A 22,849-nucleotide genomic window follows, 5' to 3' on the forward strand; every position below is an offset into this window, starting at 1 on the left:
TTAAATTAAATTAAATTAAATTAAATTAAATTAAATTAAATTAAATTAAATTTATTTTAATTTAATTTGAACAAAACATATTGTACATACAAGATGTCAGGGGTAAATACATCTGTAGAGTTTACATTGCTTTTAAGTTTTTACTTTTGAATATAGTTTTCAAATATATTTTAACATCAATTTTAAATTATTTATAATTTGGCGTTTTTTTTCATTCCATTTAACTTTATTAAATTAAATAAACTTAATATTTTATATCACCATCAAATGAAAAACATTTTAGCTTAACATCAGCTTCTACAAGATGAACGAACATCATAGCTTTTCTTTGTAGGCTGTTCTTTCCCAAACAAATGTGTCTCTCAAATGGACACACACACAAGTTTTTTGGAAATTTGACATAAAACACAAATATTCACTTTAAAATGCTGTGAGTAAACGTTTAACTGAAACCTCTTTCACTTTAATTTGTGACGGGAGGATAAGTCTCGTTATGCCAGTAGGTGGCGACAAGTCGACGGCTCTGGGGACCAACCAATTAAATGAGTCTCCACAACCTGCACTCGAAAGCCATTGGTCAAGTAAAACAAAAGGGGAAACTGAAAGAACCCCGAAAATTATAACGACTTTTCAAGGCAGCAATATAATAGCCTAAAATTTCATAAGCTTGGGTTTCAGGCTTTGAATCTGTGAGTGAAATAATGCATTCATGAATCGCTTTACTTGTCATCATGATAACCAGTACGCGTCCTGTTTTCAATTAGCTCAACAACAACAACAGTCAGTGGTAACTGGTAATGCAAGGATTATGTTAACATACAATACATATGAGATTCCCATTGGAAACACATTAGCCTATGCCATTCTACTGCTTTTATTCTAGTTTAGAGTAGAAAAGGGCATGTGAAGCTCGTGCACAGTTGTTTTTCTTATTATCACTACGGTTTTATATTTTATAGCTACTTTGTCACGCATTTCTGGCAACTGCAATGTTCTTGGCAGAAACCCCAGAGCTTTGGTTTGGCCGGGTGGAAAGGACCAGCCTCTCTGGCGTCATACGACCATTCCACAGAATCTTCACTTTCCATGTTGTGCCATGGAAAACTGTATGTGTTGCAAGGAAACAAGTTGATCAGTAAGTTGAAGTTTTCTTAAATATTATTTACGCATTGAAGATTCAACAACTGCACTTCATAAGAGTGTTTTCTTATTGTTTATGTGTTTGTGCGTACTAACATCTTTTGTATCAAATGTAATGTTGCACGGATTTAATGCGACGTAATTGAACCTCTAGTATTTCAGAGAACGTTGTGAAGTGGCATTTTCTTACATTATCATCAGATAATCAATTGATTTACACTTTTGTCCTTACATTCAGGCTATAGGCTGAACTCAAGGAATGCAGGCTAACAATCTCTCAGATGATGTGGAGGGAAATCCTGACAGGGAGGATCCCTTCTACCAGCAAGGCAAGTAATATATAGTATCATTGCAGCTTATTATAGCAGAGACAGTGGCTATGGGCGTTGGCTGCTCATACACTGGTTTCAAATCCAATTGGTTATCTATGAACTGAAAAAGACTTGACATCTGTGCCCATGAGTCTGTCAGGCGTTTATTAATTGCATTGGTATAGCCGGTAGCGGGACACTTGGCACACTTTTCTATTGCCTTTGTCCCCCATCACATACTTTAGTAACCATTCGAATTCATTTGATAGCTTAAACACTTAAAACTCATCCTGTGGAAACCGTTTTGAAATTGAACATTGCGTTACCTTTTTGCAGGCTAAATATCAAGTTCAAATTTGGAACACAAATTGGTTAGACATGGCAATTTTAGAGTCCAGTTATTTTGTAAAAGGTATATTTTGTAAAATAACAAATTGTTTAGCTCAGTTACAGTCAACGTAACCTTTTATAACTTTCTCACAGTTTATTTTTTTTAAATGAATAGTTTAAATGAATAGTTTCAGCCGAACACAATCTGAGTTATATTAGCCTAAATAATATACGGCCTCTGTAATGACATTGAATAGTGCCCGAGTTTTTGAAGCTCCAAAAAGCACATCCAACAATCATAAAAGTAAGCCTTATGACTCCAGTGGGTTAATAAATGCCTTCTGAAGCAAAGTAATGGGTTTTTATAAGAAAAATATCAATATTTATAAACTATAATCCCTGGCACTGAAGTCGTATGGATTACTTTTATGATGGATGGATGTGCTTTTTGGAGCTTCAAAAACTCGGACACTATTCAATGCCATTACAAAGCTGGGAAGAGCCAGGATATTATTGTGACTGGTGACAGGTGACTAAATGACAAGTTAAAGTAAAATATGGCGGTATCTGGAACTGTTTTGCAGGCTTTACATCAGCTCATTTGATATATACAGTGCTTTCTTAAGATATGCCCTAATTTAAAGTCTGTTCTAAACTGTTTAATTTTGGCATTTAAAATCTATTTACTATTTATTTTTTCCCCCATGCTGTGTTCAGGCAAAGTGGCCTGTGTCATGTTCACGGTTCTCCTCATCCTTTCATTCTTGGTAATAGGAATCGTAACAGGTGTCAACTGTAAGTCAGACTTATAATGATGTCAATTGTCTCTGATGTGTTAATAATGGATGTGTAACTGGCTTGTTTTTAATTTAATTTAACATGCTGAAGTCAAGAAGAATCCACAAGAAGATCAGACCAGAGGTCTTCTTTCTGATGATATTACAGCTATCCCGTTCCAGTACAGAGGTGAAAGCAGTAAGAAATGTTGCATTTAAAGAAAATGAATACAATGGCAATACAACTAAAATATGAATGGATGTCAATAAAATCACATAGCTCTAATAAATGTTATAATTATTGGTAAGCAAGCGTTGTCTATAGTCGTGTGTTTTGTTCTATCAAATACAGGGCGGTGCTCGGATGGTTGGGTTTCCTATAAGAACACCTGTTATTTGTTAGTGAATGTTTATGGGACGTGGGAAGGATCACAGCTTTTTTGCCACAACAATGGGGCGCACTTGATGGTTGTGAACAGCGAGGAGGAGCTGGTAAGGACATGGACACAGACATGTTGGTGTACTGTATATATATTTTTTCCTCATTTACACTACAGTTCAAAAGTTTAGGATTAGTGTGATTTAAAAAAAAAAAAAGACTGATCATATGTGACAGTAAATATGTTTATAATGTTACAAAGAATTTCTGCACTGTTCTCAACATTGATAATAATTAGAAATGTTTCTTGAGCAGCAAATCAGCATATTAGAATGATTTCTGAAGGATCATGTGACACTGAAGACTGAAGTAATGATGCTGAAAATTCAGTTTTGCATCACAGGAATAAATTACATTTTAAAATATATTAAAATAGTAAACATTTATTTTAAAGGTACATCTAACTTTTGACGCTTTAGTGGTTAATTAAAGGGATACTCCACTTTTTTTGGAAATAGGCTCATTTTATATCTCCCCCAGAATTAAACGGTGGAGTCTTACCGTTTTCGAATCCATTCAGCCGAACTCCGGGTCTGGCGGCACCACTTTTAGCATAGCTTAGCATAGATCATTGAATCGGACAGGACCATTAGCATCTAAATGCTAAAAAATGACCAAAGAGTTTCGATATTTTTCCTATTTAAAACTTGACTCTTCTGTAGTTACATCGTGTACTAAGACCGACGGAAAATGAAAAGTTGCGATTTTCTAAGCCTATATGGCTAGGAACTATACTCTCATTCCTGCGTAATAATCAAGAAACTTTGCTGCCGTACCATGAGTCCAGCAGGCGTATTGATATGACACAGCGCCTCATATCATCAGAAACTCTCATTGGTCATGGTCATGAGAGAGATGCTAATGGTCTTGTCCGATTCAATGATCTATGCTAAGCTATGCTAAAAGTGGCACCGCCAGACCCGGAGATCGGCTGAATGGATTCGAAAACGGTAAAACTCAACTGTTTAACTCTGGGGGAGTTGTAAAATGAGCCTATTTCCAAAAAAAGTGGAGTATCCCTTTAACAAAACTGCATACGTCCTGCGAAAGAACATTGTAGCCGGAGCTACTTTCTGTTAACTCTCTTTTTATGTCTATGACGAGTCACACAGCCACTGTAAAAATGTCTATGATCAATAAGTTATGACAACATATGTTTTCACATTGCATTGACTCAAGCAATTTTCAACTTTCAAGATTCAACCAATTTTTTGAAGAAAAAAAGAAAAAGAAAAAGTTTAATGTTATTTATGTTGAAATTACTTAAACATCCAAGTTGATTGTACTTAAAAAAAAAAAAGGATATATAAACGCTTATTATAGGCGTAACGTAGTGATTCAGAATAAGACAAACACACACTTTGGAAGATTGATTCATGACGTAGGCTACTCGCTTATTATATACATTTAGCAAATTTTGAACAAAAAAGTTTCATAATGTACCTTTAAAATGTAATCATTTTATTTACAATATTACTGTATTTATGATCAAACCGACCAACTTTTGAACGGTAGTGTATTTCTGAAAGCATATATATTAATCATAGATGTATAATTAAAACACATTGCTGGCTCTTAGGAGTTCATTTCAAGAACTGTCCAGAAACAGACTGACTACTGGATAGGCCTCAAGAGGGACAAATTGGGCAAATGGTCCTGGGTTAATGGAGACGATTATCATTCAGCTCCACAGTAAGAGAGCATTGACTTCCATACTTTTGAAACATGTGTTTTATGTCATCTGTGAATGCTATTTAATTTCATTAAAGCTACACTGTGTCATTTTTTAAGTTGATTCTTAGCAAAAAACACTTTGTTCTTTCAAAGTGATATGTGCTCATTAATGTGTAATTACTTCTTCCAACTAATCAAGTATTCTCGTAAGCGTAAAATCTGCCATTTAGAATACATACGAGCGAGTCGCTCGAATGGCGGCAGCCATGTTGCGCCTCCATCTTGAAAATACATTAGCCAAAGAGGGACATACCTGGAAATTCAAGCTTCGCCTTTCGCGTTTTTACACTCAGTGGCACCGTGAGGAATGCGAGGGGGAGATTACTCGCGACTGCCGGCAGATTTGAAATAATACAGCCACCGTAGGAGTTAAAACGCCCTCGGAATGGGAGGGGCTAGAAAGTAATATTCAGTTGGTAGTCATAAACAATTTCACCGCTAGACGGGAGAAAATCCTACACAGTGTAGCTTTAAACAGCAGCCATACTGTATGACATGCCACCAAGATCAATATGTCATCTTCCGAATTCTTTGTGGTTTGTGTTCTTTTCAGTTTCTGGGATGAAAATCAACCTGCTCATGGTGGAATGGAGTCCTGCGTCCACTTGAAAGGAACTGACACAGTGCGTCGCAAGCTGTTGCATGATGCTGACTGTTACAGCGAACGCTATTGCATTTGTGAACGCAAACTAGAGAAAGGCACGTGGTAGGAAACTGTGCCCTTATGCCAGCTGCATTAGACTGTTCTCCTAAAATCCTGCTCTGGACACACACCTTCTGATATTGTACATGGTCTGTTTTTCTTGTAAAACTGTACTTGTCTGACTGGTGCAAATTTGATGTACTTTTGCTCTGCATAAGCGGCATGTTTTATAGTATTTCAGTGTAATGTCCTGTGATATGAACACATCCATTTAGGTTACTCATTTTTAGTACAATTTCATCTGAACCTAGATCATTTGATTAAACATACAGTAGGTATTATTATTAATATTATTACTTTATTTATATTCAACCTTTTAAACCAGTGTTCAAAAGGCTTCCTAGAATATTATTAAATATGATTATCCCACTTAAAATTTTTTTTTTTACTTAAATTCACACAACACAATGATAGAGACGCCAGTTCTTCTATTTATGAAAAATTGCTAGTTTTAATTGTTATTATTTAAATACATTTTTAACGTGTATCTGACAAAGACACAGGATTAAGGACTGTTTGTAGAGATTTAATAAGCAATCATAATTCACAAAGTCAACTGTAGTCAACAGTCAAGCTAACAACACAGGCAAGACAAAGAAAGTCATTAATCATAACTAGGAGTAGATGGTGGTGAGCTGGATAAACTAAATAAATCAATAGTACTAATAAACTAATAAATCAAAGCCTGTCTACTCAAAAAGGTTCAGTGGGGTTTAATATAGAAATAAAAGTAGGGTTTTTGACTCAATTTTAAAGAACCCTTAATGCAGAAAAGGTAATTGCAACTTTTTATCTCACAATTCTGAATTTGAATCTCAGTACATTCAGAATCGCGTGATATAAAGTCGCAATTGCGAGTTATAAAGTCAGAATTGCATTACATAAAGTCGCAAATGTGTGTTATAAAATTGAACTTTATAACTCGAGTTTGTATCTCATAATTCTGAGAAAAGATGTTAGAATTGCAAGATATAAAGTCGCAATTGCGTGTTATAAAGTCAGAATTGCGAGATATAAAGTCACAATTTGAAATGAGAAATAAAGAAATAACTTAATGAGAAATAAAGTCAGAATTAATTCGAAATTATCTTTTAAAATGTTTTATTCTGTGGCGGAAACAAGCTTCCATAAAAAAGGTTCTATATAAGAAGAAGTGTCTTTAATGATTGCATGTTTAATGGATTATTTTTGTAGTGATCAAAAGCTTTTGGAACATTATAAATGTAAAGATAGTGTCACTTTTGATCAATTTAATGCATTCTTACCTGAATAAAAGTATTAATTTAATGTAAAAAAACAACTTGCTGACCCCAGTCTTTTAAACGGTAGTGTACGCATCCGTCAGAGAAGAACATTTCTTATATGACGAGTTAATCCGAGTCGTTTCTTAACTCAATATTTTGTCATATTTCAAACATGCAAATGTTACAAAAAGTCCAACAGGATGTTAGGACTGTCAATTCCGCTTTCGGGAAATGGTTTAGGAGTCGTTGCGTAAGGACAGAATGACAGAGAACAGCCAGCAGGACACTGACCGCAGCAGAGGAGGGGGTCTCGACAGGAACATTCACTTTAAACAGTAAGATCCACTGCATTTCAGTTATTTTTTATTCTTTTTAATTTAGTATTTTCTCATAAAAGCATATTGAGGTCTTCAATTTACGAACGTTCATGGTAAAATCCGAATTTGTCGGCAATGCGAATGTTTTTACGGTTTTCATGGTAAGAATATGCTTGATGGCTTTTCTATTTGGTTTTGTGTATTTTGACTGATAATAAATCTCTGAAATACAGAAGTCCTTTCATTCTGATGTGTTTTTCTCCTTGTTTGTGATGAAGTTCAGATATAGTTTGTCAGTCTAAAGGTTAATATTCAACTGTTTCATTGCATAACCTTGAAACTCTTGTGTTTAGTACATTCATTCTCTTATACCAACATTTATATGTTGGGACAAAAGTCATTAAATATTAATATAAATTTTAATTATTTGGTTTAAATACATCCTTCGTCCTGCCTTATTCCTCAGACATGGAATCTGTATCATATGACCGGTTTACCAGTCCTGAGGCAGAAATTAATAGCACTGGACAGAAATTTCTACATGTATCAGGTGAGAAAGATGTGCGTTTTTTTTTTTTCAGTTTTTGAAAGGAATGTTAGTAAATTGTTATTTGTAGAAAATATTGACTCAAAATTAAGAACAAATCTATCTCGCCACCTTACTAAGAAAGACTAACATTTCAAGTTCCCAGAAAAGAGGGTGAAATACCATGGTAAATCCTTATTTGCTAAATAAATATATTGACACTCCATGGTAACCCAGCTAACAAGAAACTTTCTCGGATCTTTGGCTAACGTTCTGGCAAGGTTCTCCCAAAGTTATGAACAAACATTCATCCAGTAACAATTGAATGTATGTTTAAAGTGATCTTTAATAACATTAGCACAAAAACATTATTGATACATCGTCCATGGGAACGTTCTTCTAAATTATTAAGTTGGACTTTAGGCTAACTTACTATTTGTTTATGGTTCAGAGAACATTTAAAAGTAACATTCCCATCATATTTGCAAAGTTATAAAATAGAACATTCCCTTAATGTTTTCTCTAACGTTCACATAATCAAGAACAAAAAATTTTATTTTTGAAAATTGGATATTTTGAACGTTCTGAGAACATTCAGAAATAACGTTTTCATAGGAACATTAGCAAAACATTCTTAGAACATATATTTGTTCAGAATGTGGTTTTTCAGTCTGTCTGTGTTTGTTTCATATTCTTATGTTATAACTTGAATTCTTTCCTACAGGTAGACAAAACAGAAATATGTACATAATATATGGCGTCCTCGTCCTCTATGTGTTTATACTGACACTGGCTGTAGGAATTAAAAGTATGTTGTGAGCATTTTACTTCCACACACTAATTTATGTCAAATTTAACAAAACCTATTGGATGTCACTGCATGTTGTTGTTTTTACCAAAGTGTTTGATTTTGATTATGATTTTCAAAAGTCTCTCAGGTCAGCCAAGAGGTCGCTGATGTTAAACTTTCTGTGGAGTCTCTCGTTGTCTCCATTAAAAAGGGCCCTGAAACTCTGCAATTTGGTAAATAAAGAACCATTTTTATGTCTTTATAAAATATAAAGGTTTATACATCTAACAATGCCTGTAATTAATTTGCTGTGATTTTTATAATTAATTTATTCTTTTTTTTTTTTTTTTTAACAGAAAATTCTCATTTCTCTCAGCTTATGATGCCTGAGCATGTGATCCCGGTGCAAGGTGAGGGCTCCTCAGGACAGTGGGGTCCAAAAGTCAGAGACCACTATTGAGAATACTTTGAATCTGTACTTTGTATTTATAAAACTGAAAAATAATACTACTAATAATATATCACCAGCATAACAATTTGAGTAAAATGTTTAATTGAAAAATGTACATGAATTTCAAAATGCCTTAGTATTTGAGAGCGCAAAAGTCTCACCATTAAAAGAAATGTCTCAAGCACACAATTATAATGTTCTCATTATAATTTTATGTAGCATATATGACAGACGCTGTACATGTTACACTTAACTTTATTTTGAGTCCAATCATATTTCAAGCAATTCAAAACCATCATGGCGAACATTGCGCATCTGATGTGTCTTAGCTGAAGGAAAAATCTATTATTTATCGGCTTAAATATATTTTAACGATAATATAATATAAAAAAGTAACATATATGCCGATATGGTGGCCGATATTTTGTGCATCCCTAGTATTTGGTTTCTCATCAGTTTGAGCTTCAATATCTGACTGTCTATAGAAAGTGTCACATGATCAATGTTACAAATGTACTACTTTTATTAGTGACCTACAAACAGAGCAGTAAAGTAATCCTATTTCTATTTTTTCATATAACTAAAACATTGTTATTTCCAGAGTTAAATTAGATTATGAATCCCAGATTTTCAATGTGGACTCAAAATGTTTATTTTGGGCTTGGCAGTGAAACCTGCCTGATTTAAGTTATGATTTATTTTGATTATATGCATGTTTAACTGTACAGGTCCCTGCCAGGAAGACTGGGTGTTTTATAAAGACTCATGCTACTTTCAGTCTTCAGTAAAGAAGAGCTGGCAACTTGCTGAGAACAACTGTATCCAGAAAGGATCACACTTAGTTGTTGTCAATGACTTGGCTGAGCTTGTAAGACAAGAACACACACAGCATCACAATTATTTGAGTCTTATTTGAGGTTAAATATGAGTTTGGTCTCTTTTTTAAACCAGGACTTCCTATCTTCAATCGTGAAGACGTCTAACAGCTACTGGATTGGGCTTGTTGAGAAAGAAAAGGAAAAATGGTCCTGGGTAGATGGAACAGACTTTAGTGCTACTGAACAGTAAGAATTAATATAAAATAATGAGAGAAGGTCAATGGGGGAAAAGTGTAAATGCACTAATGCTTTTTGGGATATTACCGGTAGCACTTTAGTTTACGGTCCAATGTTCACTATTAACTAGTTGCTTATTAGCATGCATACTACTAGAATATTGTCTGTTTATTAGTACTTATAATGCACATTTTAATGCCTTATTCTGCATGACCATATTCTACACCCTTAATCCAACCCAATACCTAAACTTAACAACTACCTTACTATAGCAGTAAGTAGGAGTTCACTGATGCAAAAGTCGTAGTTAATAGTTAGTTAATGGTAAGAAATGGACCCTAATCTAAAGTGTGACCAATAAATGGAGTTCTTGTCTCCCAAAAGAAAGAACCAATTGAAATGCTTGAAATGAGTCATCAGTAATTCCAGTCTTATGTCCTGCATGAACCGATTTAGGTTTGTAACAAGTCCTGTTCCGCATGTACATACTATGTACTTATTGCAATTACAGAGCAAAAACTAGGTACCAACCCTGAACATACCCCTAAACCTAACCTTAACCCATATAGTTAAGTAGTTATATTACCAGTACTTTCTTGGGTAAGTACATAACAAGTACACAATAAATTGTAACCATAAATTTGCATAATGCCAACCTAAGGTCTTCATTGGCTGCCTGTGAACAACGTCTACTTTGACCCGCCCTCAAACACTGTAGTTGTAGCTGAGGCCTGAAAGAGTTTGGTTTGTGTTGACATGTCGAGAAGACGCAGTTTTTTGTTTTGTTTTTGCAATGCGAAAGCAAACCCACTTTGCAGGCGCTTCTAAAGGACGGGTACTCGGGATCGAATTGATATGGTAAAACTGACGCCATCGTTACTGTTCGTATCACTGTATATACAAGTCCTAAAATTCAGATATGTTAATGGGTGTTTCATGTCCGTCACACGCTATAAACGCTAGACCAATCACAACAAACTGGGCCATCTGACCAATCAGAGCAGAGTAAATTCTTGAGAAGGAGGGGTTTAGAGAGACCGAATCCTTTATCAAACCGTTTCAGACACTGAGTAAAGAGGTGATGCCGCAATGTATATTATGAGGAAATTAAAGTGTTTTTTTACTTTGAATGCATGTAAACCTGTTGTAGGAGACCTCCAAAACAAAATTAGGAACCTTTAAAATAGCATAATAGTGGCTAACTCTTGATGTCTATTTCAGCCACTGGGATGAAGGTCAACCAGATGATTGGGATGTTCGTTTGAATGGTGAGGACTGCGGGCAGCTCCACGCTCGGACAACTTCGGAGAGACGGAGGCTGTGGAATGATGCGGACTGTACGCTCTCTTATCCTTACTTCTGTGAGAGCAAACCCAAGAGCCACTGATAAATAACTAACCTCAAACACAGCAAAATGTCTTAAGAGAACCTTTCTTAAGTTCCTTACGCAACATTTTTGCCTCTTTTCCAGTAAAAATATTTTAACATCCTTATTTGAGGTGCAGGATTGCAGATAATAGACTTATGAGAAGATACGTCTTGAATTAAAAGTTGAATTGAAGGTTTTGTTTTCTTAATTTAAGCACAAACGTTAGACCATTTTTGTTAGATTTGTGCTTAAAAAAATGACCAATGGGGTAAGATTAATAAACATCACTTTAAGATAAATTCTCCATGAACTTATTATTATCTATTATTATACTACTAATATCTAAGGAAATGTTGCTTCTCAAGTGAATTTAAGGATGTTAAGGTGTTTTTATTTGAAAGACTGAAGACAATTATTTTTCAGTGTATACTACATAATGTAAAATATAATTATTTGAAAAATTAACGCGACAGTCCACTATTATCCATGCAGGATTACAACCGGAAAATTGTTTGTTTGTTTTTGGAGCATGTTTTATTTAATTCATAAATTCATCTAATGACCTATTTGCTAAAAAAAAAAAAAATCAGTATTTTTTCCTTTTTAAACAAGGTAAATTTACTTGAGAAAGCAATTGCATAAGATTATACTACTTATTTTCAGAGAAAGTATAAGAAGTTTTATTTTTCATCCCCCATTGACAGTTTTTTAAAAGTTGTTTTAGGCATAAACCTCATAAAACAAGAATAATTGCCAGTGGGAAGAAAAATAAATTGAATTCTTATGAACATATATCCTCTAAAAACAATTCTTAATATATAACACTTCATATCTAACTTGGGCAGTTTTACTGGAAAACAGACAAAAATATTAAGAAAATTATTGTACATATTAATTTATTTACTTAATTGCATGAATATTCACATACTATTAAATAATATCTCTGCTATATGAATCAAATATCAATTCGCATGAACACAAAATAAACTGTTATATGATTTGCCATTGCTATGTTTAATGAGACTTTAAGGACAGTCTTAAAACTTTATCTAGTGTCAGGTCATTAGCAGTTTTGACTAGGATAGTTGACATGCTCTTTGTTGTAATCCACTTTGGCAAAGCATTCGGCTGCTTTTCTGTCACATTCACAGATGAACATCTCACAGGGGCGATTCTTGTCGGCTGCAAGAGACACAAAAAAAAACCAACAGTCCAGTTCAGTTCAGGTGCAGTTCAGGTCTCAATTACTGACAGAGCTTTCAGATAGAATTATTTGGTAAAGTTTGTCCTACTGTCTGTCCTACAGCTAACAGGAACTTCCCTAACGTTCTGGCAAGGTTCTCTCAGAGTTATGAACAAACATTCTTCCAGTAACGTTAATAGAATATTTGTTCAAATTGATCTGGTCTTTAATAAAAAAAACATTATCTACATTGTTCATGAAACATTTTAGTATCTAACATTTTGAACTTGTTTTTATAATGTTCAGAGAACATTCAAAAGTAACATTCCCATGTTTGTAAAATGGAATTTTCCTTTTATAACATATTTTTGTTAGCTTGGGACTTACCATGGCAGGTGACTTTCTGTGTCGGTTCGTCGCATGAGTATGAATATACTTCAGTATAGGGGTTGTCTAAGATACCCCAGCAGTCATCATGCTGCCATGAGTCCGAATAACACTTATCATGCACCTGACAGCACCTAGAGAGGAATAGGGAATGCAGTGCGTATGTTTATAAAGTTACTCGCCCTTCCTTTTTGATTAATAATTGTATTTTAAGAGATTTGCTACTTGCCTGTTGTGAAAAAAAAAAAAAAAGTAACAATACATCACCTAATTAATATTCATAAGCCAAGTTGATAAGTATACCAATCCAAACTTTTCTGAAAAGCTCCTGTAGAAGGTAATGTTTAAATTGCTTATCTGTAATACATTCTTGTCATCAAATGCTTTCAACAGAATTAGCAATGCACTGATTTTTATTGCCTGCAAAAATAAAATCAACCTGAAATCAAAATGAACAATTCTTGTTTTTTATGGAATAGGCTATTGCAGTATTTATGAATGATTTATTCGTGCACAGTTGTTTTTTTATTCATGTGCCTTCATAATCTTTGACTAAAATAACTTCCCCTCCCTCTTGCAGCTCTGATGATGAGTTTACTTGTAAGGGAGGGACAACCTGTTACTAACATGACATCACATAGCAAACCAAAATTATCCAATCAATTCCTGGTGGACAAAATCAAGTCCCGCCCTACATTATTACTTGTTTAAGAAGCCGGATATGTCGCTAATTAGAGAAGCAAAGATTATCGCAACTTCGGTTTCACGCTGACTTTAATTTGTGCAACGTGCATTTTTCAGTATTTGTAAACTGTTCATTAAACTTTTCAGTCTGAGCAGGCCGAAGTGTGACAGACAAAAATGTCTCAGAAACTATTGTTTTAATCTGACCTGTCCAGGTCATCCACCGGGTTGCCCGAGCCCCCTTTGCCGCAGTAGCATCCGTAGTCTGCGTAATCCAGTACAGGCCAGCTATCGGGGACGGTGCAGATGATCATGGACCTGAACTGCCACAGCGCACGGTAGTCTAAAGTCGCCTGCACTGTTAAACAATGATAGTGTATCAGTGCTTCACACCGATTAGCATCAAAATAATATGTATTTTTAGAAATACATTTCATAACCACTCTCTTGGTGTCTATCTTGTTTTCTGTCAGTATTACATTCCACCTTAGTGACACCACTCTTTTTATTCACTGTAAAAAAGTTGCTTCCTTACTTTTTTAAGCACAGTCAACTTGGATGTTTAAGTAATTTCAACTTAAATTACATAAAACTGAATTTAAAAATGAGTTGAATCTTGTATAACTCATAAAAAAAAGTTGAAAATTGCTTAACTTATTTTGATGAGTTAAAGCAATGTAAAAACATGTTGTCATAACTTATTGATCCTATAATTTTTGAAGGTAAGAGGTGTAATTATTTTGACTGACTATAGTGCAAATATTTGACTGACTAATTATTCATTTCTATTTTTCCAAATAATTAAAAAAATCTATATATAATAAATCTTTATTAAATATTTGCCTTGCCTAAGAGAAATGATTAAAACAATAAGCTCCTGTACAGTAGTTGAATAGTAAATCACATTTTAAGTATACTCACAGGCGGGCAGACTCACACTAAGGACCACGAGAGACAGAAAGGTGTGCATGGTGAAGACCATATGAAAGTGTTTGTTGCTGATTATTTATAGAACTTAATATAACCTTGACAGGCGGAGCTCACTGATAAGCCAACTTTGTGAATATTGTGAACACATGAGATATTGCAGTGAGTTACTGTATATGTTATACAGTATGTGCATTCACACACATACACAAAAGCACAAACATACAGTTTATTGTTGAGATCTTTACAGCTTTGTGCAAGTTGATTGTGTTTATTTACACTTGTGTATGTAATGTGTGTGTGTTTGTGTGTGTGTGTGTGTGTGTGTGTGTGTGTGTGTGTTTTGTTCTTTGGGAACATGAGCATGTGTTGGCAATTTGAACAGCTGTTACAATAATTCAGTTTTCTCGAAAAAGTAAGAGAATTTCATAAAGCCTTGGAAAAAGTTGCGAAACGCTTGAGTACATGCAAAACAGCTGTCAGCACACAAAAGCTTTTTTGACCACATAACAATAATGTTGTTATTGTTGCATTGTTATACAGTGCTATGCATAAGTTTAGACACCCATACTAAAGTTTACTAAAAAGAGGAATAAAAAATCATCTTTTGGAAACTGAACTTAATGCCTTAATTTAAAAAATTTTGGAAAAATCCAACCTTTCAGGACACCAATTTTCTTTGTGAATGAATAATGTATCGTAAATAAATAAATGTTCTTCCTTAAAATACAGGGTGCATAAGTTTGGACACCCCTATGTTAAATTCCCATAGAGGCAGGCAGATTTTTATTTTTAAGTTTTCTTTTTTTTTTTTTTTTTTAGGATAATATGCATCCTGATAAAGTTCCCCTGGCCTTTGGAATTAAAATAGCCCCACATCATCACATAGCCTTCACCATACCTAGAGATTGGCATGGGTTACTTTCCATAAGATCATCTCTCAATGCAAATCAAACTAGCTATTAGGCTAACTGAAATAAAACCATGCCAATCTCTAGGTATGGTGAAGGCTATGTGATGATGTGGGGCTATTTTAATTCCAAAGGCCAGGGGAACTTTATCAGGATGCATAGTATCCTAAAAAAAAAAAAAAAAAAAAAAAAATACTTAAAAATAAAAATCTGCCTGCCTCTATGGGAATTTAACATAGGGGTGTCCAAACTTATGCACCCTGTATTTTAAGGAAGAACATTTATTTATTTACGATACATTATTCATTCACAAAGAAAATTGGTGTCCTTAAAGGTTCACTGTAAAAAAATTCTAACCCTCCCAAATCAAAAATTTCAAGTGACCGATAACATCTAAATTTTTCAATTGGCCCAAGTGAAATTCTGTAAATTATAAAATTAAATGTACAGATTTTTACTTGGGCCAATTGAAAAATTTAGATGTTATCGGTCACTTGACATTTTTGATTTGGGAGGGTTAGAATTTTTTTACAGTGTTGGATTTTTCCTAATTTTTTAAATTAAGGCATTACGTTCAATTTCCAAAAGATGATTTTTTATTCCTCTTTTTAGTCAACTTTAGCATGGGTGTCTAAACTTATGCATAGCACTGTATATGCATGCACATTTCACTGATTGCAGCCTATTTTGTTGCCTTAAAGGATTGTGAGAGTGACCATGAATGCAACAAGAGCAGTGATAAAGCTGCTGATCTCTCTGGATGCTGAACTGCAAACACTCGAGGGCAGATGAGTATTGGAGGCGTTATAGGGGGATTGAGAGAAACACTCCGCTGCAGCCGTGTCACACTGGCAGATGAACATATCACAGTCGTCATTACTGGCTGAAAGAGAGAAAGAGAAAGAGTTTGTCTGTGTTTGTTCCAGAGAGACTGATAGTCTATGTATTAGAGGTTGGGATTTTTATTGAGTCTTTCTTTCTGCAGTTATACATAAAGGTGTACTATCATTCAACAACACTGATTCATTCTGGAACATATAAGTCAAGTCAAGTCATCTTCATTTATATAGCGCTTTTAACAATGTAGATTGTTCCAAAGCAGCTTTACATTGATAATAGGAATTTTAAAGTAAAGTGTTTTGGCTTTATAGCAGCTCTAGAATAAAGTTATTGTCCAGCTAAAGTTAGTTTGATTGATTCACTTCCGTCGCAACGATCATTAGTTTTTACTTTAGGGGCCGCTAACATGACACCGTTTTAACAGAAAACTCTTAAGTTCTTTCTGCGCAAACTTCAAAAAACGCGAACCAGTGAGAACGCTGATGGTGTACACATGCACATTACAAGTTCAGTCTATAGATATGCACGTTTGAATATATGTGCGCAGGCGTGTAGTCCTTCCCTACAAATCAACTGAGATCACAATAGACGGTAAGGACTATAATGCGTTAAGAGCTCGCTCAAGTATTGCGGAGCTAAACCATTTAGTGCTTTGTAAGTAATCAGCAATATTTAAAATGTATACAATGTTTAATAGGGAGCCAGTGCAGTGTTGACAGAACCGGGCTAATATGGTCATACTTCCTGGTTCTGGTAAGAGCTTGAGCTGCTGCGTTTCGGACCAGCTGTAGTTTGTTTATTAAGCGTGCAGGGCAACCACCCATAATAGCATTACAATAATCTAACCTTGATGTCATGAACGCATTAACTAATTGTTCCGCATTTGTCAATGAGAGCATATGACGTAATTTAGATATATTTTTAAGATGGAAAAATGCGGTTTTACAGATACTAGACACGTGACTTTCAAATGAAAGATTGGTATCAAAGAGCACACCCAGGTTCCTAACCGACGACGAGGACTTGACAGAGCAGCCATCAAGTGTTAGACAGTATTCTAGATTATTACGTGAGTGTCACGATTCACACAGGGAAGACGAGATGGTAAGTTTAATGTGTTTATTTAGCAGAATGGATCAGATCCAGAGATGAATGGTGAGTAAAGCGAAATTAGATAAACAATGGAAGCTTAACTGAATGATAATCAAGTCTCTCTTTCTCTTTGCAGATGATGAAGATGAAGGCTCAGAAGATGGATGGTAGACAGGCTGATGAGGATCATCTCAGGTAGGCTTTCAGGTAAGTCTTGTAGGAAGGGAGTCTGTGTGTCTTGTATTGACGTGTATAGACGAGACCAGACGAGGAGTGAAGGGAGAGTGCTGAATATATAGGGCTTGTTAACGAGGGAGTGCAGGTGATGATGATGATGGCTGATAGAGTGCAGGTGTGCCAAGGAGGATGATGGGAAGTGTAGTGCACACACAGATGAGGAAGAAGACGGTGAATGTGACAGTGAGGAAGTTTTTTGTCCAATAATTAGAATCTCTGTTTTTTCAGAATTAAGTAGTAGGAAATTACTTGTCATCCAATTTTTTATATCACCTATGTATTCCGTTCATTTTGTGAATTGGTAAATTTCGTCAGGGCGTGAAGAAATATAGAGCTGAGTATCATCAGCATAACAGTGAAAACTAATTCCATGCTTCCTAATGATATCTCCCAAGGGTAGCATGTACAGAGTGAACAGCAACGGTCCTAGTACTTAGCCTTGTGGTACGCCATACTGAACTTGTGATCGATGAGACATCTCTTCATTTACTGCTACAAACTGAAAACGGTCAGATAAGTATGATGTAAACCATGTTAATGCAATTGCACTATTCACTGTAAGTGAGTCATTACCTCAGTGGTAACACTTTACTTGAAGGGGTGTGCATAAGACTGACATGACACCTTCATAATCATGACATGACACGTCATGAATATTAAGGAGGTTTTATGCATGTTTATGACAACTGTCATTAAGTGTCATTCGCTCAATTTTGACATTTTGAATGCAAATATGACATTGTTTGAGATGTCTTTGTTATGACAACTTGACATAAACCAATACATCATAACCTGTCAGTGTCTAGACAACATAAATTGTCATAAATATGTCATAAACATGACATAGCAGATTGATTATCAAACTTAAGAAACCACTTAGCTTTATGGGTTAACATTACATTAAACTGTCATGTGGTTGGTTGGTTGACATTGGCTGTCATTCTCTGATGACAATGAATGAGAATGAATGAGAATGAAAACATTCTCTGATGACAATGCTAAGTGGCGCAAGGGCAGGGCAACCTGTCACTCACATGACATCACAGCAATGGCAAACCACAATGATCCAGTCAGTTCCTGATGAACAAATCTAGTCCCGCCCTACATTTTTTCTTGTTCGAGATGCCATTTCACTCAGATATATACATCACGATAGAAAAGAAAACACTATCGCAACTTCTGTCTCATGCCGACATTAATTTAGATGCTGCTTTGCTTGAACTGTTGCTGGTGGAGAAAAAAAAGACCTATCTAAGTTTGTGCGATGTATTATAATGATACTTATTTCTTGCGACCCTACATAGGATAAGCAGGTTTGAAAATTGATGTTTTTGTTGGTCTTTTAGGAGTCACTGATATGGGATGGAATCCTGGGATTCAGTTTCACTTACCCAGACACGTGATCGTTCTGGTAATCTTATCGCACTTGAAGTCATATGTGTTTATGTAGGGACTGTCAAGCAACGATGTGCAGGACTCAAGGGTCTTTGCTTTGGCATAGCAGTCATCATGGGTAAAACAACACCTATACCAGGGCATTAGAGAGGGAACATTCTTATTACAAAAATAATTCAAAATAAACACCATTAAAACACTGCATCACATTCAAATAAACTCACCGGTCGAGCTGGTCAACTGGTGACCCTTCACCACCTAAGCCACAAAAGCAGCCATAGTCCGTAAAGTCCAGCAGTGGTGAACTGTTCGGTATTGTGCACTCGATCATGTCTTCAAATTGCAACAAGTTTTTTATACTGTACAGATGTGCTTCAGAGAAGATAATACTGTTAAACTATGTGAAGGTCACAGTGTGGGAAAACACAGTAGATATGTAAAGACTAAAGTGACAGACATGGTTTACAAAACACACAAACTTAACCCACTGTAAACCCTAATGCTCAAAATTAATTTATTGGTTTGAGTAGGGTAAACTTAAATTAAACAAATTATTCCAATCAAATTCGTTTTTATTAGTATTTAGAACTGTCTTTTTATATTGAGTTCACAAAACTGACACATTTTAAGTAATCTGAATTGGTTCATTGTTTTGAGTTTTATTAACTTGTTTCTTTTAATTTAGACCAACTTAAATTTAACTGAAACTGGGCTGGGATTTCTATTCCCCAGCAAGCTTTGCCATTACTCTAAGGGAGAGTAAATGCTAAAGTTAAGTGTTATATAATGTTTTTTTTTTTTTGTGCAAGATTAATGTTAAGTGGGAGATAGTGTTTATTTTTTTTAATTTTACGAAGTTTAATTTACTAAAATATTTCAAGATTTAAGAGCAATTAAAATGTATGAGAACAAAATAAAAATCTGTTCCAGTTATGCTTACTTAAACTTTGAATTTAATTAAAGAACTTAATAACAGTTGATGTAACTGATTACCTCAAATCTTTTTGCATAAAAAATGCATAATGCTGTGCACAATTCTACCTAATAATAGACAAATAGTCATTTTGAAATAAAATTTTTACTTTAGATTCAGATATTCAATCAAAATCCAACAGCAGATAATATACAAGATTTATCTGAATTTTGACCACATGTAGTAATTGTTTGTTTTGGACCAATTTGAGAAAATGTGATGAAACAAATCAACTGCAGGAATACAATGATTTTTAGAATGTTAGAATTTATTGTGTTTAATCATTTACACTACAATTCAACAGTTTGGAGTGTTATGTTTGTTTTTTTGAAAGGATTTCATATTTATATTCAGCAAGGATGCATTCCATTGAAAATTGACAATAAAAAAGAACAAAACAAATCATTTTTTGAAAGAATGAAAAGAAAGAGAAAATGCATTATGGTTTCCACAAAAGTAATAAACAGCACAACCGCTGTACATTATAAAATATATTAAAATAAAAAGCAGTAATAATGCTGTTTTTACTTTATTATTTTTTTATCAAATACATGCAGCCTTGATGAACACAAGAGGCTTTTTTCAAAAACATAAAAAAATTGGAATCAGTTCACATAAAATTAGGAAAAGCTGTCATCTATCAACATGATATATGTCAATGTTAAGTAAGGTGTCAGAGCCAATAAAATGATGAACAATACAGTACTTACATGATGGTAGAGTCACAGTAAGGATTAGAAGTGCGAGATGTACGTCCATACCACTGCGAGATAGAAGCAAAGTGATGGAATATGGTCAGATTCTGTTATTTTGCTATTATATATTGAATATTAGTTTACAGTATTGTAAATCTATTACTATTGTTTACTCCTAATAATTCACACAGATTTTTTTTGCAGCAGCTCTAAGTCTGCCAGTAGCAAACAACCTCCTTGTGATCCAAGGTCATTCAGAGAATGCACATACTGCACGTCTCATTTTTTAAAACTGTTACACGAAACTTAAAATATACCAGCCCAAAGTCTCATTTGAGAAGCTGTCCTTTTTCTGAACTCCACACTGTGTCAAATGGCACTTTTGTGCAGTATGTTGTTTTTATTCCTCACTTTTCATCCTGTATAAGTGTCCTCAGAATGAGTGAAATGGAAACTGGAGGCTGCTTGGGTGTGATGCCCTATTTGACCATATGCCTGTTTATTACGATTATGGATTACACTCAATAAAGCTGCATTTGGATCTTCAACCCAAGTCTAGGAGCAGTATACGTAACAATGTCTCATGAGACAAACTACTCAAGCTACTCGACGAAAAACACATATTTAGACTACAGGAGCATGCATTTTTAAACAAATAAATACTACTTCCATTTACTTTGTGTCTTATCTACTTATGAACACTACCCTCTTAAAAATATAGATTTTAAAAGGGAGTTTTTGCAGCAGTGCCATAGAAGAACCAGTATGGGTTCCATTAAGAACCATTTTGTGAACAGTTCTTAATAAAGCATTTTTTTTTTCCTCAGTGTGAAGAATATTTTATTAAACTAAGTATCCCTTTTTCAATATTTCTCTATACCTTTTGTCAAATGGAAAGGTTCCATGGATATTAAAGGTTCTTCATGGAACCATCAATATTTATCTGTTATATAATCAAAATGTCACCATATTGAAAGCAAGGTAAATTCTGGAGAGGTTAAAATCTCCTTTCAGTCACATAATACCAGAACTTGTTTAATTTTAATCATTACAAATGACTGAAATGTGGGCTTTTATAGTTTATGATCTTAGTCAACACAGCAAAGCATAGATGCAAAAGACATATTTCTTTATGGCTGTGACACACATACAATGCATGCTACTCTTGACTTGTCACTTTATTGTTAAAGTCAATATAAAACAATAAATATTTCATCTTACCCTAATAAAAAAGGGTTTCCTCTAAACGGTTTAAGAAATAACCGCTGTGGTTTTCCAACGTAGTACAGTTTTACTAGCAAGATAAATCTATATGCCAATCTCTTCTCTATTAACAGCCTTCCTTTTGTTCACAGTATTTTATTGTATTCTTTTATATGCAAGCAGCTTGTTATTATAACAAACCAGTCTGTCAACTAGTTCGGTGCAGTACATACTTCGCATTCTTCATTAAATCTGTCTCACACTGTTATGACTGAGAAAAATGACTTTGACTTAACATCAGATCTCAAAGAAAGATTGATCATAAAGAGTTGCTGCTAAATTTATCATCAGATTTGGGCAAGTCCTTTCAGCAACAGGTGGTATTTTTCTCTGCCCATGTGTTCCACTTTTGATATACAAAGCAGGTTACACTGAAGAACAAGACCATAATGCAGCTCTTGCGTTAAATTTAATTTAAATGAGTTCGTTATGGACACTATAAAAGATTATCGAAATGTTAATGGTAAAAAGACTGTAAAATGCTATGGTAAAAACCTGCTAATTGGTTAACACTCAGTAAGTTTCCTTACCATATAAGGTGGAAACTGTAATAGATCTAACAGTAAATTATTACAGTAACATTTTTAATTTTTTAATAAATTAATATTACAGTTTTTGAAAGTGAAAAACAAGTCATCTTATAATTTACAGTGAAGAAAAGAAAAAAAAACAACTAAATTGACATTCCTAGAGTTCCCTTTTCAAATATGATGGTTTTTCAACAGTTATGTACGTTAGGGTTTAATATTACACACTATATTTTAAAAGAATGTTCATTGCATTATTTTACACTTGACTTGAAATGTTCCTACCATATTTTTTTACAGTGAAGTTCTGGCAACCACAGCTGACGGGTTTTAACTGTAAATCACATTTATATTTATTTTAATAAATGTAATAAATGTAAAATGATTTTATAATAGCATGTTTTCTGCCCTCTTAAATGGCTCATGCCAGGCTGCTGTATATGAGTGATACTAAAGTTGCAGATCAGTGCTTTCCTGCAAACCATCACACTTTACTTTCCAACAAAAACACCACAATTATTTCAGTTTAGCAAGACTTTCAACATTGTCG

General features: G+C 34.4%; 4 protein-coding genes across 7 annotated transcripts; 2 read left to right on the forward strand and 2 right to left on the reverse strand.

Moving 5' to 3' along the window:
• Window positions 1–909: 909 nt before the first annotated feature.
• Window positions 910–6,705, forward strand: LOC311278962 (C-type lectin lectoxin-Lio2). 2 transcript variants are annotated; one of them, XM_084390152.1, is made up of 7 exons: window positions 910–1,135; window positions 1,379–1,469; window positions 2,499–2,576; window positions 2,670–2,756; window positions 2,910–3,049; window positions 4,576–4,688; window positions 5,284–6,705. In XM_084390152.1, the coding sequence occupies exons 2-7, from the start codon at window positions 1,400–1,402 to the stop codon at window positions 5,438–5,440; spliced, it is 645 nt and encodes a 214-aa protein (XP_084246278.1). In that variant the 5' UTR covers window positions 910–1,135; window positions 1,379–1,399; the 3' UTR covers window positions 5,441–6,705. The 2 variants fall into 2 exon arrangements, with proteins under 2 accessions (XP_084246278.1, XP_084246279.1); XM_084390153.1 differs by having other exon boundaries at window positions 913–1,135; window positions 2,670–2,747.
• A 213-nt stretch (window positions 6,706–6,918) lies between these two features.
• Window positions 6,919–13,014, forward strand: asgrl1 (asialoglycoprotein receptor-like 1). 3 transcript variants are annotated; one of them, XM_084390149.1, is made up of 8 exons: window positions 6,919–7,012; window positions 7,461–7,544; window positions 8,245–8,328; window positions 8,451–8,543; window positions 8,667–8,720; window positions 9,490–9,629; window positions 9,713–9,825; window positions 11,038–13,014. In XM_084390149.1, exons 2-8 carry the CDS (start codon window positions 7,463–7,465, stop codon window positions 11,201–11,203), a joined length of 732 nt encoding a protein of 243 aa, XP_084246275.1. In that variant the 5' UTR covers window positions 6,919–7,012; window positions 7,461–7,462; the 3' UTR covers window positions 11,204–13,014. The 3 variants fall into 3 exon arrangements, with proteins under 3 accessions (XP_084246275.1, XP_084246276.1, XP_084246277.1); XM_084390150.1 differs by having other exon boundaries at window positions 6,978–7,155; XM_084390151.1 differs by lacking the exon at window positions 6,919–7,012 and adding an exon at window positions 7,034–7,146.
• Window positions 11,740–14,481, reverse strand: pla2g1b (phospholipase A2, group IB (pancreas)). The gene is made up of 4 exons (XM_084390155.1): window positions 14,361–14,481; window positions 13,647–13,797; window positions 12,756–12,889; window positions 11,740–12,367 (listed from the first exon to the last, which is right to left on the reverse strand). Exons 1-4 carry the CDS (start codon window positions 14,419–14,421, stop codon window positions 12,249–12,251), a joined length of 465 nt encoding a protein of 154 aa, XP_084246281.1. The 5' UTR covers window positions 14,422–14,481; the 3' UTR covers window positions 11,740–12,248.
• A 1,454-nt stretch (window positions 14,482–15,935) lies between these two features.
• LOC311278963 (phospholipase A2-like) lies at window positions 15,936–22,779 on the reverse strand. The gene is made up of 5 exons (XM_084390154.1): window positions 22,585–22,779; window positions 20,525–20,577; window positions 19,066–19,213; window positions 18,838–18,971; window positions 15,936–16,160 (listed from the first exon to the last, which is right to left on the reverse strand). The coding sequence occupies exons 2-5, from the start codon at window positions 20,571–20,573 to the stop codon at window positions 15,973–15,975; spliced, it is 519 nt and encodes a 172-aa protein (XP_084246280.1). The 5' UTR covers window positions 20,574–20,577; window positions 22,585–22,779; the 3' UTR covers window positions 15,936–15,972.
• Between the last annotated feature and the right edge of the window lie 70 nt (window positions 22,780–22,849).

The sequence above is a fragment of the Rutilus rutilus genome, assembly GCF_951802725.1.
Source record: "Rutilus rutilus genome assembly, chromosome: 19".
NCBI lineage: Eukaryota > Metazoa > Chordata > Actinopteri > Cypriniformes > Leuciscidae > Rutilus > Rutilus rutilus.